The sequence below is a fragment of the Oxyura jamaicensis genome, chromosome 1 (assembly GCF_011077185.1).
Source record: "Oxyura jamaicensis isolate SHBP4307 breed ruddy duck chromosome 1, BPBGC_Ojam_1.0, whole genome shotgun sequence".
Lineage (NCBI taxonomy): Eukaryota > Metazoa > Chordata > Aves > Anseriformes > Anatidae > Oxyura > Oxyura jamaicensis.
In genome coordinates this window covers 160,541,340-160,559,476 of record NC_048893.1, presented here as the reverse complement: position 1 = coordinate 160,559,476, position 18,137 = coordinate 160,541,340, and the positions used below count along the sequence as shown (strand labels likewise).

The following is an 18,137-nucleotide window of genomic DNA, read 5'->3' as shown; positions in this document are numbered from 1 at the left end:
GTGGAGCCAGAATCCCATAAACAAGGACCACAGAGTTTGCTTCAAAAGACTTGACCAATATCATTTCAAAATGCTTCACAAGAGAATCCACTATTTTCCTGACGTTTTCCCACTTATCCAAAACAACCTACCAACAGCAGCTACAGTATCAGCAACAACCCTTAAAAAAAAGTCCTGAACAAATCAGCTCCCCCTGACAATTCATTCGCAATGTATGTTGCATCCTATACGATGGAGTGGGGTACCTGAGAAAAACATGGACCTACCTACACATACAGCTATCATCACATTAACCGTGCCATTTACTCTGCTGAATACACTATGCTGAATTAGAACTCAAGTCCTACTGCTTCTAGCTTAGACTCTACCCAAAAGATTCTACTTTTTTCTTCTTGAGACCAACTCACATTTAAAAGCTCAATGTTAATTTTAATATTAATTAATATTAACAATATTAACTCTAATGGAAATTACCGAAAAAAAATGTATTATTGGTTATCAAAAAAAATATTTTAATATCCCCCACACATTTAAAGGATAGATACTTACTGCTGCCATGTCTTTAATCAGCTTAATAATGATCTCTGAAATCTGTGTAGGTGTTGAACCCTTCATCCACCAATGGCTTTCACCTCGCCGAATATAGCTACAAAGAACATATTGTAATAATGAAAAACATCAAGTAATTAGTTATATTCGTCAAAATCTACCTCAAATAAATAGTGAACATGATCAGCATATGGTAGCTTTTTGTTTGTTTTTAATCAGACTCACTAATAACTTGACCTATACTGTCAGTGTTATACATTTTTCCCATTTATTAAACGAAGAATATAAAAGACATCAACTGACTTCAAAATATGCATTTCTTTTATGCTTTTAGCTTGAGAGCACATACTTATTTTTAAACAAACCTGGAATTGAAGATCATGGGAAGTGTGACTGTAGTAACTCCTTTGCCTGCAGTAGTGCCAGCTGTCCCAGTTATAGTAGTTCCTTTGGCTTTTAGCTGTACAGTGAGAGCTTTGGCAATGCATCCCAAAAACATATCTAAGATACCCAGTTTATTCCAATCTCCTTTTTCTGTTGAGTGAATTATATCACTTATATCTGCTGGTGGAAGAGACTTCACTCCTATGATACTAGCCAGGCGACTTGGGGTTACCTCAGGCAAAACACGTCTTAGTAATGATGTTACCTGGAAAAAAAATCAAACCACCACAACTCTTACCAAGACAGACAGAGTTTTCAAGCAAAATCAAATAAACTCCATTTTCTCCTTCACAAATTATTTCTCTAAGACAGAATGCATTCTCTCTATGTACTTAAATCACACTTGTAGGAAATTCTGTAAGGTTCCCATCTTATTTTTAAGTAATTGTTCTTAACATGCCTAGGCAAAGCCTAAGAGTCCAAAACCAATCTCACTCAAAAATACTTAATCTTCATATAATAATAAAACTATGCTTGGTACTGTAGTTACGATAGCAGCTATGCAGATGTTTGCACAACTTTAATTTGCTTGCACATTACTGACACACCCACCCTGTATAGTTTTTAAATGTCATAAACTGTAGTAGAACAGTTAGAGACACTTGAGACTTTTGAAAACAGAAAATACTTTTCTTGAGGTACTGAAGACTGTGATACCCTTCCATGGTACTCTCGCTGCGCTGCTGCCCCCACACCACGTTTAGTTTCCTTATAATATTCTAACTGTTATTTTGAAAAGGAAATCTCTGCCAACGGATCTGGATCTAACAGAACACATCTTGAAAGGATATTCTTCAACTTCATATTGGGGTTGGAACTGAATATGCCATGCACAATTTTGTACAGATTAGGATATACCAAAGTTTACAGAGTTACATTTTGTATCTCATCTCTCAAGCTTTCAATGTTCTCTTGAAAAACTTTACATTTTAAGAAAAAACATTATTTTGCACATCTGTAATAAATCAATACCAAGTGAGGCAGTATCTGCCTCCAGATGGGATATGATATTAAAGCAGTTCAGAAAATTGAAAAGAGAAACATAGAGAGTATAATACAAAGAAACTCCTGAAACATGAACTAAAATCCACATGGAGAAGACACACCAGCTAACGACAGCTAGCTAGTGCATTAACTGTACTAAAGCAAGTATTTTACATGTATACAAGTTTATGGTATATTATGTGCATCTGAATACAAATATACTCACACAGACAATGCTCAAGTTCATAAACAGAAATATTAAAACTCTACCTGAGGATACCAGAAGTAGAAAGAAATTGTCTACTTCCACACTACTCGTAGCCTGAATGTAAGATAAAGTTGCTATGGACTCATGTTGGAACAGTAAGAGAAACTGCTAAATAAAAACCTGTGATCTTACCTGCACAGGCTATATGGACATAAGATATGCAAAATATAAATGACCCAAACCACAGTGGATTCTTATGTCCTGCCCATTTGACAGACATTTCAAGCCTTTTCTGCTCATCTGTTATGTTTTAGCAAGACAGTCATTAAACCTAGTCTTTAAAACTAGCTGTCACTATGCCCTGAGGGCAGACACAATAGAAAGGTAAGAATTAATGACAGCCTCTCCATATTTACTGCACATATTTACTAACATTTGGAGCATACACAGCACATATAATGGGAGTAACTGTATAGCTCTCAGGCCCTTTCAGCACAATGAAGTACCATAACATCTTACTAAAAAATAAGCAGTCACCTCACTATCTCCTTCCATGCCTGTAAAACCGATTCGCTTTTTATGCAGAATTCTTATTTGCAACAAAAAGCGAGACAGCTTTAGATTTAATACATTTGAGAAATGTAAACATAACAGCTCTGATATTTTAAAAGAGCATCTCTAGTTCTTGCAATTACTTGTAATAATTCTAGATGATGCTCTTCCTTATAAAGCAGACAGGTGCAATACATGAACTTTATAAAGTTTCTCTTTGGAATGTAATAGATAAACTGGTCTAGATCTAAGCACTGCCAGTTGCAAGGCAGTGCCAACAACAGAATCTGAAGTTTCATTAAAAGAAGTCATTGCAACAGAAAGGAAATACCTGACAAACGTAACATAACTTAACAGGACATGGATGAATCTGTTGAAAACACAAACAACTGGGTTACAGCAAAGGTCAGATTCACTGAATTTCTGAAGTTTGGATTAATTGAAGAATCCTTCCTGACATCACTCCAAGTCAAAGGTTGTGTATTTTTGTAAAAGACCCCTTCTATGACGCACAAGACAACCAATTGCTTTTGTACTTCCCATTTAATTTCAGCAACTATCCCTGCTGAGAAAACCGTAAGTCCCTTTGACATACAGTCTGAAAAAGCAGCTTGTTGTGGTTTAACCTGGCTGGCAGCTAAACACCACACAGCCGTTCGCTCACCCTCCCCCCTCCCTCTCTGGGATGGGGGAGAGAAACGGGAAAGTGAAGCCTGTGAGTAGAGATAAAGACAGTTTATTAAGATAGAAAATAATAATGATAATAATAATAATATGTACAAACAAGTGATGCACAATGCAATTGCTCACCACCCGCTGACTGATGCCCAGCCTATCCCCAAGCAGCCGGCCCCCCACCCCGGCTAGCCACCCCTATATATTGTTCATCATGATGTCAGATGGTATGGAATACCCCTTTGGCCAGTTTGGGTCAGCTGTCCTGGGTCTGTCCCCTCCCAGCTCTTGTTGCACCCCCAGCCTGCCCGCTGGCATGACAGAGTGAGAAGCTGAGAAGTCCTTGGCTTAGTGTAAGCAGTGCTCTGCAGCAATTAAAACATCGGCATGTTATCAGCACTCTTCTCATCCTAATCCACAACATAGCACCCTAGCAGCTACTAGGAGGAAAAATAACTGTCCTAACTGAAATCAGGACACAGCTCATCTTGCCAAATACAAAATCATTCAGAATAAGGACAAGAACAGTGAAGAGTGCTTTTACTCAAAGGTGTTTCGGAATAGTTTGTTGATTTAGATTGATTATGACACAAATGTTATCTAAAGCAATTTTGTGTTCCTACATCTCAAAGTTACATCTTTTGGGAACAAAGCATAAAAAACTTCCTCAAAAGTGAGTTTATTTTATTACTTTAGCCTTCAATATTGCTAAAAGCTTTATACAGTTAACTTGTGGTGGTGTTTGGTGTATATATATCAAACAAACAGAACTTGATCATTTTAACCCCATTCAAAAACTTAAAACCCAGAAAACTAACAAATTGTCAGTTAAATTCCAAAGAGAGACTCTGTAATTTGCTTTCAAATGGTCATAAATTTCTATTTGCCCTCTACTCATGACTGCAATACTACATTGAGATGCTCTATTTACAATTATTCCTTATGTGGAATAGTCTGAATATGATTGGAAAAACATTTTGAAAGTGGAAACCCAAACTTGTATTTCACAAAAAAATATTATCAAGTACATGATTACAGGATTTTAAAGACTTTTTTTCCACAAAACCAAGATAGACAATGAATAGTTAGCACTCACCTGTCTCTGCACCCTAGGAGAGGCTGTGTGTAACAAAGAGAAGAGATCCTGGAGCAGAGTCAGCTGCTGAGCCAGATACTGCCGGCCTACATTGGAACCGCTCAATGCCAGCACCATTGACAGCAGCTCAAAGCAATATGCGTCAGAAGAAGCATCTTCATCATTAGGTTGTGAGTTGGCATTCTCTTTGCTAGAGATGGCACGCTCCCACTCCTCACGCACACGCGTCGCTTCCATTCGTATGGCCTGGACTATATGAGCACATACCTAGCCAAGTAGAATCCAAATATACAGTTAACTCTTAAAAACTTTTAATTTAAAACTTAAAAAAATTAAACTTAAAAACAAGTCTGATCACTTATAATTTAATTATCTTCACATATAAGACAAAAACAAGAAGCCTGTGAAATTTGTCCTGTCTTTAAATTACTTCTCAACATTAACAAATTGAAATTAAGAATAAAATCTAAATTTAAAATTAGAATAAAGTTCTAGATAAAATTATTCAAAATTAAGGTTTTGATTTAATACTGGATTTGCTATTCTTCACTCAGAAAAATTTCATTGGAAGAACGATTCTTTATTGTAATTTCCTGCACTGCCTTTTTTTAATGTAGGATTCAAGTAAAGAACAAAACCCACCAGTATAAAGAAACACATTTAATCAACATCCGCAAAAGAAGAGTCCTTATTTAAATGCTTTATTATCTTGTTTAGTTCATTATTGAGGAAACTGAAGAGGTTTTAGATAGTGTATTTTCATTTTACCAATGGAACGTTAGAAAGTATATTTAAGAGTTTTAAAACTTACTAAGGATGGGTGACCAAAAAAGTTAGACAAGACATGAAGAATCTACTAAACTTCAAACAGAATCTAATTCTTCTTGTACTACTGTGAAATTTTTCACTATACTGTTTGTCTCATGATAGGTGTAATAAAAATAAAACAAATAGATATGCTAATTGGTGCATTAAAAAAAACACTTTAATATTTAAACGAAGAAAACAACACACTCTATAACTACTTTACATTGAGAAAAAAAGTAAAACCACAAACCTAAACTTCCATTAACTGCAGAAAAGAATAATTTAAGAATCTATACACTGATATACACTTTTTTAGGCTTACATTTCATCAAACATAAATATGTTTTGTTGACAGATAGGAGGAGAAAAATGTGTGAACTAAGAGTCTAAAGCCTGTCATCATCTCTGTGAACTTTGAGAGTGTAAATTATTACACTACTATTATCAACAGAAACAAATTATGTACCACTTACAACTTGTTTCTAGAACAATTTGAGTCTAACGGGATATATTTCTTTATCTTATTAAAATTTATTTTTTCAGTGTCAGTTTCAGCAGATTTTTCATATAAAATGCATACACACAGTTAAAACGTAACCCAAAATGGGATTATAGAAAACAAAAGTTTTCTATAATCACCATCATCCATTCTATGAATTTATTAAGTTGAAGATGTCAAATAAGAGGTTCTGTATTTACTGGAAAATAGTGTAACTATTATAGAACACATATATTTAATCCTCAAAGCATTTGAGAGTGAACAAACCTGCTTTTGCAAATTTGTCAGTTTGCTCCGGCTGAATATGATTCCTACCATGTGCTCTTTCAGGTCCGCATCTGATGTTGCCTTTGTAAAAAGCATATTTAATATTAGATCAAGAGTGCCAAAACCAATTCCTAACTTACTAACAATTACACAAAAGTAAGAAGTGTAAGCAAAATAAATTTGATAATGGTTAATTTTCTTCCTCTTTAGGAGTAAAATTTGAGGATGAAATAAGATAATCAATAAGCAAAACCAGTGAAGTATAGTTACTGGAGATTCAGCTTCTTCATACTTAATACCACTCATCAAGTCTTCGTAGAGCGGTGCACAGAATATACTTTTCACTTTATATATACTTTACATATTTTGCAATAAAAGAAACAAACAGGCAATACACACTTCTTAAATTACTCCTTGCTGGAAGACACGAGAGTATACTAGATAAAAGAATACTAGTGAGTTTTTTTTTTATAATACTTTTTCTCCAAACATCAAAAAAGCCCCTCCCTTTTGAGGTCAAGAAGGGCTTTCAGGTTGACCATTACTTCAGGTGTTAAGTACCTTCGAAATTGTATGCATTATTTGTGTCACTGCTAGTATGATGTTTTCATTAAGCACATATACCCCAATAAAAATTGGCTAATTAAAAAAAAGTAATTTTAAGAAAAAATATGCAATTGTGACATGTTACTTTTGCTGTGATTTAAAAATAATGGAGCATAAGACATGACAAGTATGGAAAACCATCCTGGATTTTTTTTCAGCGAAGTAATATTGATAGAATACAAATAAATACATTGTGTACTTTTTCTTCTCCTTCTGGGGAAGACAATAGTGCTTTTTCTTCTTGTTCTGGGGTTGGCTCAGCATCACCGGAGATGAGTTTTCCGAATACCTAGAAGAAAGATTCTGATTAACTTATCTCAAATATAAACTTGTGCAGTTGTGACATTTTACCTTAATACATAAAGCACTGAAAGTCTCCAATTATAGTAACTTTCACTGTTTAACACATCAGCAAAAACCCACCTGGGACGTAATAAGTCGGAATACTCTCAGCGTCTCAGATTCACAGTTTCTTTGCTGAGCTACACTTGCAGAAATCTGGCCTGCTATTTTAATGCTTTCACCATCTTTCCATCCAAGAATTTTCACTTGTCGAACTCTGAGTGTGTTCTCTGGACCTTTCAATTCAATTTTGATGATGTGATTATCACCCCCAGGAAGTTCACTTGTTACCCAGCCAATATGTCTTGAATCCAAGTCTACCTATTAAACAGGAATATAAAGATGGGAACTGACATTGCAACATCAAACAAAAAGTCACCTACATCTAAAACAAACCCATTGCATACCACTGGAACAAATACAGCATTTACTATAAAATTTTCATTCTGAGTAGTAAGACTACTAACATGTTTAATTATAAAAATATTCAACTTGATGAATTCAGATTAAAAAAATTCAAACTTAAGTAAAATGGCATATAGCCATTATTTTTGTCTTTAAAGCCTATTAAGAATATTGAGCTATCAGTCACTTTTACTGTCTAAGCAACAGTTCACACATAAAAAATAGCCATTTTGAATTGACATTTGCTTAGTACTTCTTGTAAAAAAAAATTCACCATAATTTACCTGAAAATATTAGGCACAATTATCAGTACTTAAGTTATTCTATCTCAATTCACATAAACCCCTGCAAAAGAAGTATTAACTTTGTGGATGTCACTAATTGATATCCTTTTCAAGAGAAGAAGGACTTAATAATTGTAAAAAAAGACAGATGAATTGTATCACTTAAACCGTGATGCCACTACTGGAAGATAAAAATGGATCATGCTCAAAGCAGTCTCAGTGGCCCTAAATTGCAGTTGGTCTTGAGTATCCTCTCACTTCCACAGCGCCAAAACACTCTATATAATCAAACTAGCATTTGTTCCTCCCCCATTTCTCCCCTAGTTCTCAGTGTCTGCATTAAACTGTGCTGCAGCAGACAAGACTGATTTTATATTTAATATCACAAGATAGAGGCTATGTATGAGTTGGGGTACAGTATGTTGGTGCTTTTTAAGATAAAAAGCCTGTTGGAGAAATGCTAGAAGACTGTTTAACAAGGAGGAAGCAAAGCTGAATTAAGTCCTGCTTCTCTTCTGGAAGTGAATCATCCCTGGAAAAATGCCCGGGCACTGTGTTCCAGCAGACAGAAACAAAGATATGGATCAGACTAACAAGACTCAGAGAAATATATAAACTACATATACACACATACACGCTTATGTCTACGTATATCCAGACACACTCACAGTTCACTGTTTAGTATGAGCTGACTGTACCAAAGTTTTTGCTCGTTTCAGAAACATAACATCTTTTGGAGCTATATTTTTACCATAAATGCTCTCTGACGATAAAATGTAGAGAAAATTGAAACCATTTCTCTCTCCCTCATCTGGTTTAACTGTACAGAATTTCAGTGTTATCAGATGTTACCTGTGACACAGTTAAGATGCTTCTCCCTGAAGAACCTTACCACTAATAGCCAATAAGCTAAATGATAGAAGTTTTGAGCCCCAAACAGTAACTGCCTACTTAAAACCTTAAATATATTTGTTGGGCCACATCAGTGTTGAAATACAAAGCACTGTTGTTTGTGTAAAAAGCATGCATTTATCATTTAGCTTAGTAACAGAACTACAAAGATTGAATACTATTCTGAACTTGATTCTCTGGACCGAAGTCCAAAAGCTACACAAAGTTGAGAACTAGAAACAACAAGAGAAAATGTGTGCTATGAACGTGTATTAGGTAACATATTAAAAAAAGTCATAATGTTGAAAGTAAATAATTTTTTTCTTTTTCTTCACAGTGTCCTACTTCTGCTCAGTTCTAAATTGCCCTTCTCTAATGAAGAATGATACCATGAAGCAGATGAAGGGTAGTAACAGCACAATGCTAAGCAGCTAGCCGTCAAAGCATCTAATAACATAATACTATGCCATACAATTATTTTAGGTATGTTTAGATATATTAACCTATAAAAGAAACCAAACATTTTTTGGATCTTATAGAACACAAGCTAAACCATCTGTTTCAAAACCTTTCTATGTGATATCTTATCCTTTCACCTGTAGTAATGAAAAATCTAAGGAACATTTTAGATTAATCTGTTCTGTTCTAGTAAAAGAGTAAAGCTTGATCAATACTCAGTATATATGAAAACCAAATGCTGTTATTAATAACATAGTGTTTTCAAAGGAAGCCCAATATTTTCAAAACAATGTATTTTCCATAAGAAATTGGAAATACTTACTCTAAAACATATGCATATGCAGCCAAAAACATGACTGCAATTTTTCAATGTTAAAATGTTTACCTGCTTTATTCTGCAGAGATCTTCTACTGCCTTGCCAGTTAAGAAGGTCATTGAAGTCACTTTGTTCTACAACAGACAAGCAAAAGAAGAACATATTTCAACTGAAGACCATTTGGGGTATTTCTTCCCTATTAACTCAGTATGTACATAAAAGAGACAATTTGTTTTGTTATGAAAATAAAATTTAAAAGTGATCAAAACTAAGGACAGAGAATTCCCAGTTATAGGTCACCTTATATATATATATATATATCTATATATAGGTCACCTTATATATATATATATAAAAGTACATGTGAGATTGAACATGGCTACTGAGAACTAATTTTCCCAGTCTCAGGTTCACGTAAACTGCAAATTTAGATGAAACACTCTCATCAGATACTGTTTTCAAAGCTAAAGGAATCAGAAACTTTATTTTAAAATATGAACTTCTGAATTAGAATTACACACTGAACTGGACAGACAATATGGTATTTCTTGAGTGATGGACATATACAACTTTGTCTACGCATTTCCATTTCATTCAATTTTTCATTTCATTTCTTTCTTACCCCAAGATCTCTGGAATTGTCTACATGAACACACACATAACGTGCATTGATTCCTTTTACACAGTTAATTGTGATGTTTTTAGTTTTGTTTTTGTCTTCATCTCCTGACTCCCAGAACGTTTCTGTAGACCCATCTGTTAAACTACCAATCATGGCAGGTCGGCTTGATGTTTTAATGTCAACAATGCTTGTTAGGTCTTTTAGACAAACCACTATACAGAGTTCCTGTGAAAACAAATGAGAACATATAAAGTATCTGAAACTGTGCTCAAATGCAGGCATTATTCACACTTCTAAAGCCATACAGGAATCATATTCCTGTTACGAGAATTATCCTCTCTGAATAAAGGAAGAAGTCTGTCACTTGTTGGTTCAAGTTATTCAGGCCTTTGAAACAAAGGAAACAATAATATAGCTACCAGACAAATATATTAGTAAATATGTAAATATATTAATAAAGAAAACAATTTAGAGCTATTCATTAGGAGTATTAATCTCCTCAGAACAATACAAGAAAAAAAGATATGAGCAAGTAAGAATTGGAAGTATGTAGCATTTAGAAATGGAACTAACTCAATGAACTAAATGAATTACCTAAATGGACTATAGAGGCTAAGAGACAGTATTTGAACCTCTAAAGCTAAATATGAAAACCTGAGTATCAGAAACACGATTCCCTACAGGGATTCTTTCAAAGAAGTATTACATTGTGATAAAATACATTTTTATTTTATATAGAGTGGGTTATAGGAACTACACACTGTTCACAATTGATCTCTGCTTTTGAAAGAGAGGTGTAATACTCACCTGATTCATGATTTCAAAACCTGACTGTATACTGATACTAAAACTCTCTTCACTATCTCCATCATCCGATTTAGACAAAATATTGTTGATATGATGGAAAACATTGCTCTGGTGCAGGAACTGGTGATCAGATTGTTTGAATTTGAGACTCCAACACCTAAAAACACATATAGCCAATTCTGATACTTTGAACACTGATTAAAAGACACAACCTACCAGCAAAGCTATTAATTACATTTTTGCTTCTTGAAATGTTTTGTATAAACCTTTAACTTTATTTTTTTTTCAGAATTGTAAGTGCTTCTATTTAACATTTTAAGGAAAGCAGGAATAAACTTAAAATTTTAACAGGGAATATTTTCATTGTTATTCAATTTTTACCTTCAAGACCAATAAACAGGAAAAATTTCAAGCCTTTTAAGAAGACTACTCAGCAGACAGATTTGTGAGCAAATGATGTTACACTACCATGCACATACACACATACTACCACATTCTTCAATAATAAATACTTTTTAAAATAGTTGATACAGTAGAGAATTTAAGAGCAAAAAATTTTTTCTCTGAATAGCTTTTATACTAGTATTTATACATATAAACGAATACATCTTTTACATGCATCTTTTCATCTGTAAGGAAACGCATGCTCACTTTCATAAAATCATATAAATGTGTTTCAAACTTCCAATCTATACTGCAAAACCTTTTCATCTAGAAAGAATGTTAAAGATGCTTTCAGCCTTTTAATACTTTTCTTACTTTGTGCATACCTTAAGGCCATTTGCTGTAATGCACTACCACTGGGTAGAGACATCATAAGATCAGAGATTGTCTGGAGCAGACGATGAAAAGTGTGGGGTAATGGGTGAGCTGCTTCACCAGCAATTACTATATCTGACAGAGGATGTTCACACACTCTTGTGTCTTTCTCCTAAGATTCAAAGCAATTTGTGTTTTGTTAACAGGCTTTCACACACAAAAAAAAGGTTAAATAAACAAATATATATACATTTATAATATTTGAGAGTAACTGTATCAATTCCATAATAACTGTGAACTTCAAAGCAGTTCCTCTCAGAGAATTCTTACAATAACAATGTATACATGAACACCATACAAGGAATTTGGGAAGTATGCTACCACATGACATTTATCATGATTTAAAGATATGAAACATTAAATTGCAGTAACTTTGAACCAACCAACCAACCAACACAACCTAGAGAAATTAACACCTTCTAGCTGTTAATAACATTTCCAGGCAGCAAAAAACAGCCACAGCAAGCTTACTAATTAATCTAAGGATATAGTTTCTTTATTTCATTAGACCCGTGGAACCAATGATTCTTATTTTAGCTGTGTCAATAAAACAAAAGTTGTGCATTGGGAGCAAACTTCCACTGGGTAGTGGGTAAGAAAGCAGTGGCAGAGGATCAACAAAGATGGGGAAACAGCTAACAGTGCTGTTGGGCAGGGTAGCAGAGAAAGAGAAGAACATCCTGTTTCAAAAGGCAGGGGAGAGACTGATCCATGAAGGATACAAACTGTTCCCTCTGTCTTATAAACTGCTTATTTTCTAAAAGAAAATTTCATCATGCTCGAACCACAGAGCCCAGCTGCATGACCCCAATCAACTACTAACATCCAGAGCCAGATTCAAAATTATTATTTAACCCATTCAATTGTCTTATGTACATTTATACAAATGCCTAGAAATATTACAACCCTACTTGAAAGGAATTTCAGATACCTACTTACCTAGACAAGAGTCAAACTAGATATTTCTATGTATTTTCCTGGAGGGTGTAATGTAAAGTATACTCAGTGTATAAAGCAGCAAGCATGAGACTGAACTCTACCCTAAATATGATCAATTATTCAGAAAAAACTCAAAACCTAGGTAAACCACAGAGATCCTATCTACACAGTTAAGATCCTCCTCCCTCCTGTCTCCTCTGTAGCCTATTAGTTCTTGCAATTTGTTTTGCTTTACTAAGGACACTGCCCCTAAACCTATATCTTATATGTTAAGCCATTTATGATTCTATATTTCCCCCTCCCATTTTTGCTACATTCAACACTGGGATTTCTCACCCTCTCCCAGTATATTAGAAGAATAAGTAAAAATATTTCACATAAGGAAATAAACTACAGATCTGGAAAAGCACCAAATTGCCTTGCATTTATTATCTTGTGTGCATACATTTAAGTACTTATTTTTATCACATGATCACAGTACTGAAGGAAGGTTATGATTTGAATATACACCACCTGTAGTATATTTAGAATTTGCTGAAAACTGTTGTCAGTTCTGTAGGCCATAAAATTATTCATCCTAGCCAAGTGACCAAGGGGAATTTTTTAAGTCCCCTCATTGTATCCAAAGATGTGCACCAAGAGCAGAAGTGGCATATTTTATCATTCCTTTCTTATCTGCTTTATATTTCAGTCACTAATTATCCAAACTACAGCTAAGAGTATTTCTTTATTCCTTTTTTATAGTGAAAGGTCTTATGTCGGAGGCCAGCATAAAGACTGGTAGGAATACATTTCCCTCACTCTAGCACTGTTTTCAATGCTTTCTTGAACTATTCATAGTGAATATGATATATTTTCAATTTGAGATGAATCTAGAAGTATTTGTATGAACTAACTCTTTGGAATAGTGGTATGTTAGATAGTATAATTTCAGATTTTCAGAACTAACTATAGATTTTACTTAGAACATTGAAAGACACAGCAGACAGCTCCTCTGAAAAATAATTTTTCTTTTTCTCTTCTTTCTGAGGGTCAAAGTAGAGAATAGAAAGCAAACTCTTTTTTTCCTTTTTTTTTGCCACTAGATTAGCAATGTGCTTGTGTGTTTGTGTGTTTTAATTTTCTCTAAGAATACTCATAAAACTGATGTATTCAAAGACCAGAATTCCTAATCCCAAAATTTGCTAATTTTAGAGGAAAAAATTATTTATCAATGACCATCAAAGAGTTCAAGTACAATTTAAGACTAAAAATTTTCATTCCATAACTAAGGCTCTTCTTCACCAAGAGAGGATTAAGGCTCCTTTTTACATATACTGAAAATATTTCTAAATTAATTGCAAAAATCAACAGAGATACTTTCTTTATGGAAGGTATACTGAATGAACCTCACATACTTGTTCTGCATTTTCCTTATTTGATTTATTTTCTTCATCCTCCTCCTCTTCAGGTTCTACAGGTGAAGGTGTCAGGGAAGCCACAAAATGCCATAAAATATCATGAAGAGAAGTTGTTTGAATGACATTACAAAGAAGCCAGTTAAAAGCCTAAAATAAAATGCACACAGGATTGATTAAGCAATTGATTAAGCAAACCTAGAGTAAAAACAATTTATGTAAGCAGATAGATACACTGATGTTTTGAACAGTTAAATAATAATACACTGGTCTTCAAGGTAGCCACTGCTCTATAGCTAAAGCAGTATTAAAATGACAAATGTATTTCTAGATAAGAAATATACTACAGAAGAAGGTTTTCAGGTAACGTTTTTGTATTCCTAACTTTTAGAGTTGATAATACAAGTGAATATTTAAAACATGTTTTTAAAATAGGAATTATTTCCTGTTTTAAAACTATAATAAAAATTATGTATATACATATATATATATAAAACCAACAGACAATTCACAAATGCTTTATTTTAATCATAGAAGATCCACCAGTATTTTAATACCTCCATAGCAAATACTCGGCAAGCAGATTTCCGTAAGGCTTGTTTCATTGCTATTTCAAGTCCTTCCAGATCATGATGCTGGATTACAAATGCCAATACTGGCCACTGGAAATTTCTCTCTCCTTTGGAAAGAGAGCTGTGGGCGGAGATTAACCGAGAAAGTTCAGGAGATGGATGTCTCAGGAGAGAGGAGCCCACTTCTATTCAAAAGCATAAAAACATACATAAATTAGATTGCTTGTACATTTTAATTTTACAGCCACAGTAAAAATAAAAGCAGCAGACCAATTTCAGAACTGATATACTTTTTTTTTTTTTTTCTAAAAAATGCATTTAAGTAAGCAACATGTAAAAATGATGCTTCAACGCAGAAAGTAAGCAGACACTAAACCCAAGAAAATGCCACTTTAGCTTTTAAATCAAGCACAGAATATGCACCACAAGTTCCAGAACTGTAGTAATTCCTGAGCTCTTCTGAAGCTAATTCTGGGCAGACTAATAAACAGCTAGTATTTATTAACAAAAAGAAATAAAAGTTTCTATATACACAAATTCATCTATATACACAAATTTATTTTTGTTTACAGTTTCCACTAAGAAATGTAAAACCAAAGCCTTATCTTTCTTTTTTTTTTCACTGCTCTTACCTGCATCTCCACTGTTGACTCGTCTCCTAGGGATTGCCTTTACACGTGCTGGCAAAATTGAGTGCTGTTTGTCATATTCTGATGCAACAACTGAATATGATCTTTGAAAGACTGTACGCTTTGCTAGGTCTGTATCTGTTATTGGGCTGGTTTCCAAACTACAAAGACATCAGTGAAGTTACAGATCCGTTAGTACATATATAGAGTATACTTAAATTATGCACAAATATTAAATAAAGAAACATGCATTTGATAATGACTGCTGCTGCATGTTTTATGTAACAAAAACCCTTTAAAAGCCAAAAAAAGAAGAAACGTATTAGAATTATGGATGATGAAAAAGCATGCAGGAGTTGTTTAAAAAAATATAATGATGTACACGGTTAAGTTCTAAGAATTTAGGCATTTTTCGGAGAGAATGCAAACATTCTGATCATGCCTGAATTAAAGTTTCAGACAAAATTGCCCTGATAAATGTATGTGAAAACATCTATGAAGTGAATTTTTAATATGCAAGCCAACTGAAATTTAGAACTTTATGTGAAGGAAGTTTCCAACATCACTGGCCTTAAAGACAATTTTCAATTGCTATGGCTATGCCTCTGACATGTTGTACTCCTTACCTTCAGAGGACTTCTTACAGTCTGCAGAAGAACTCCCAGATTATGCTGTCCCTATAGGCCTCAGGAGACCATGGAGTCCACAGTTTTAATAAAGGAATATACCAATACGATGCACTCTTAAGGAGTTTTGTTAGAAAATTTCTATTTCTGAAAAGACTACATTGTAGATTGTAGTATTCCAACAAACTGTTTTTTTCAGTCAGTATAAAATAACATCTTGAAACAAAAACAGATTAAAAGCAAGTTTTCCTTTCATTACATCCTCATTATAATATGTGGAATCACCAACATATGAAAACTTCAAGCATCTGTGTTGATTCAGTACTATTATTAAGTATCAGTAAGAGCCTTTTTTCCCTAGGCAAAACAAAACAAAACAAAATTTTTAATTGCTTTAGTTAGTTTATAGTAAACTTAATGAGATAAGGAAATGGTTTAACGTGGCAGAAATCACCTATCGCTCTTGGTCCTATGTAGCATTAACCTGCCATTTCTTCCATGACATTTTAACTTCCTACAGGAAGAAGCAGCACCTTCTGCACTGAAAATGTATAGTAATGAAATTCCCTTTGGTTCAAACTTCCCTTCAGAATGAGATCTTGAAAGCAAGAGCTACTTCTTTTCAAAAAGGTAGTATATCGACACCACAATCAGTCCTATTACAGAATGGAACAAGGTAAAAAAAGTACTAAATTTCAGGTAGTTGGCACCAGATATTTTTCTTGGACCATTGCTATGGATAAGTTTCCCTGAGGTACACGAAGAGTCCTTCATCAGTTTCTGAACATATAGGTTTTGTCTGTTTGTTTTATACATATATATTTATATAGGCTGTGCAATCAATATGTTTCTAAAGAGAAGCAACTAGTCTGAATTACCCTTGAAGTTTCAAATATGATTTTGAAATTTGCATTGCTTGCTAGTGGTTGAAAATACATTTGATATACTATGATTTACTGAAGATATTTTTATAACTACAGTTTCATGGGGCTTTGTTTTTTTTGCTGTCATTTCAAGAGATGGACTGGGGCTGACCTGGTACTTTAGCTACTCAACTACAGCAAAGTTTTCCATTATTTTTATATATTTTTTTTTTTTTTTAGAATTTGGGGTTATGCCAATGCTTTGTAGTACTTAGAATTACAAGGAAGTACCTTGGGGGCATAGATTTCATGTTACTCTCTGGCTCTTCAAAGACATTAGGGCTTGCATCGGGAGTAACTGAGATGTATGGTGCAGGTACTGAAGTTGAGCGCAGGTACCTCATCTCATCCTGGAAGAGGTTGTCATCCTGGTACCCAACAAAGTTTTCATGATGATGCCTACATCAAATTACATTTTATAAATTAGGATTAAAAGTTACTGAAATACACATACAACATACTCCTTTGCAAATACATTCAGACAGTTCACACCATTTACCATTCACCTAATGTATTTAAACTAGTTGGAATTTCTATGTTCACGCAAAATACACTGGCATTTCCAACTAGTGAACTAAACAGTAACTAACACAGGGTGGGGATCACCATGCACTATCTTTTCATCATATACTTTATAGCCAAATGTACATTCATCATAAATGTGAGACGCTACAGTGAGATCTACTCAGACACACGGGGCAAGCCCAGGTTTTCTGGCTTCCTTCTTACTATTTTGAATTCCGAAGACCGTATCTGCTAGAGTAACACAGAAAGTTAAACACTTCACAAAATTCTAAATTCTTTGTACATAAACTAACGCTGCTAAAAATATTTAGCATCCTAGAGCTACTTAGTGTGTATTTATTCCTTGGAGCAAATACAATGTAAAAAATTGAACAATATCATGGAAATAGAAGAACAAAGATCACGACAAATTTGGAAAATAGGTATTTTTATGTAAGTTTTAGTTTAGTTTCTATCCATATTTTTATTTAAACACTAAATAGATGAGTATTATAATCAATATGCATATACTTCCTTTAATTACCTTGCTAAAGTCTGTAGATAGAGACACGGCATTTTAATGGGAAAGTCTTCGGAAATTCCTTCTTTGACGCTGGGAAGTTGAGACTGGAATGCTTTTGCAGGGTGATAGCAGAGGATACTGGGTTCAGCAGCACTGCTCAGTGACAGCAAATACAGTGCATTGGCTTTAATCACTTGATGAGCTTCCATGGTTGGCAAGGCACGAGGAGTCTTAACTTGCATTGGTTTTCTCCTAGATTGTTTAATCTATAGAAATTGATTTTTAAAAAAGTTATATTATTCTTCATCGCAAGAAGAACTGACAATTGTCACATAGGAAAGTTGCTTGATTCTTCCTGTTGTAAAATGATGCTTTCTGTTATACAACGTCG

General features: G+C 34.1%; 1 protein-coding gene across 18 annotated transcripts in view; it reads right to left on the bottom strand.

Moving 5' to 3' along the window:
* Positions 1 to 18,137, bottom strand: part of MYCBP2 (MYC binding protein 2) — a 194,981-nt gene that overhangs the window by 17,041 nt on the left and 159,803 nt on the right. For 16 of the 18 annotated variants that reach the window (XM_035320138.1, XM_035320190.1, XM_035320154.1 and 13 more), the window contains 15 exons: positions 17,768 to 18,012; positions 16,951 to 17,118; positions 15,174 to 15,331; positions 14,527 to 14,726; positions 13,970 to 14,119; positions 11,585 to 11,745; positions 10,815 to 10,971; positions 10,008 to 10,232; positions 9,454 to 9,519; positions 7,111 to 7,350; positions 6,878 to 6,976; positions 6,082 to 6,162; positions 4,509 to 4,775; positions 915 to 1,198; positions 550 to 646 (listed from right to left, as the gene is read on the bottom strand). In XM_035320138.1, the coding sequence (XP_035176029.1) occupies positions 550 to 646; positions 915 to 1,198; positions 4,509 to 4,775; positions 6,082 to 6,162; positions 6,878 to 6,976; positions 7,111 to 7,350; positions 9,454 to 9,519; positions 10,008 to 10,232; positions 10,815 to 10,971; positions 11,585 to 11,745; positions 13,970 to 14,119; positions 14,527 to 14,726; positions 15,174 to 15,331; positions 16,951 to 17,118; positions 17,768 to 18,012 (2,598 nt within the window). The remainder of the gene's footprint in view (positions 1 to 549; positions 647 to 914; positions 1,199 to 4,508; positions 4,776 to 6,081; positions 6,163 to 6,877; positions 6,977 to 7,110; positions 7,351 to 9,453; positions 9,520 to 10,007; positions 10,233 to 10,814; positions 10,972 to 11,584; positions 11,746 to 13,969; positions 14,120 to 14,526; positions 14,727 to 15,173; positions 15,332 to 16,950; positions 17,119 to 17,767; positions 18,013 to 18,137) is intronic. The other 2 variants (XM_035320146.1, XM_035320282.1) reach the window with 1 other exon arrangement.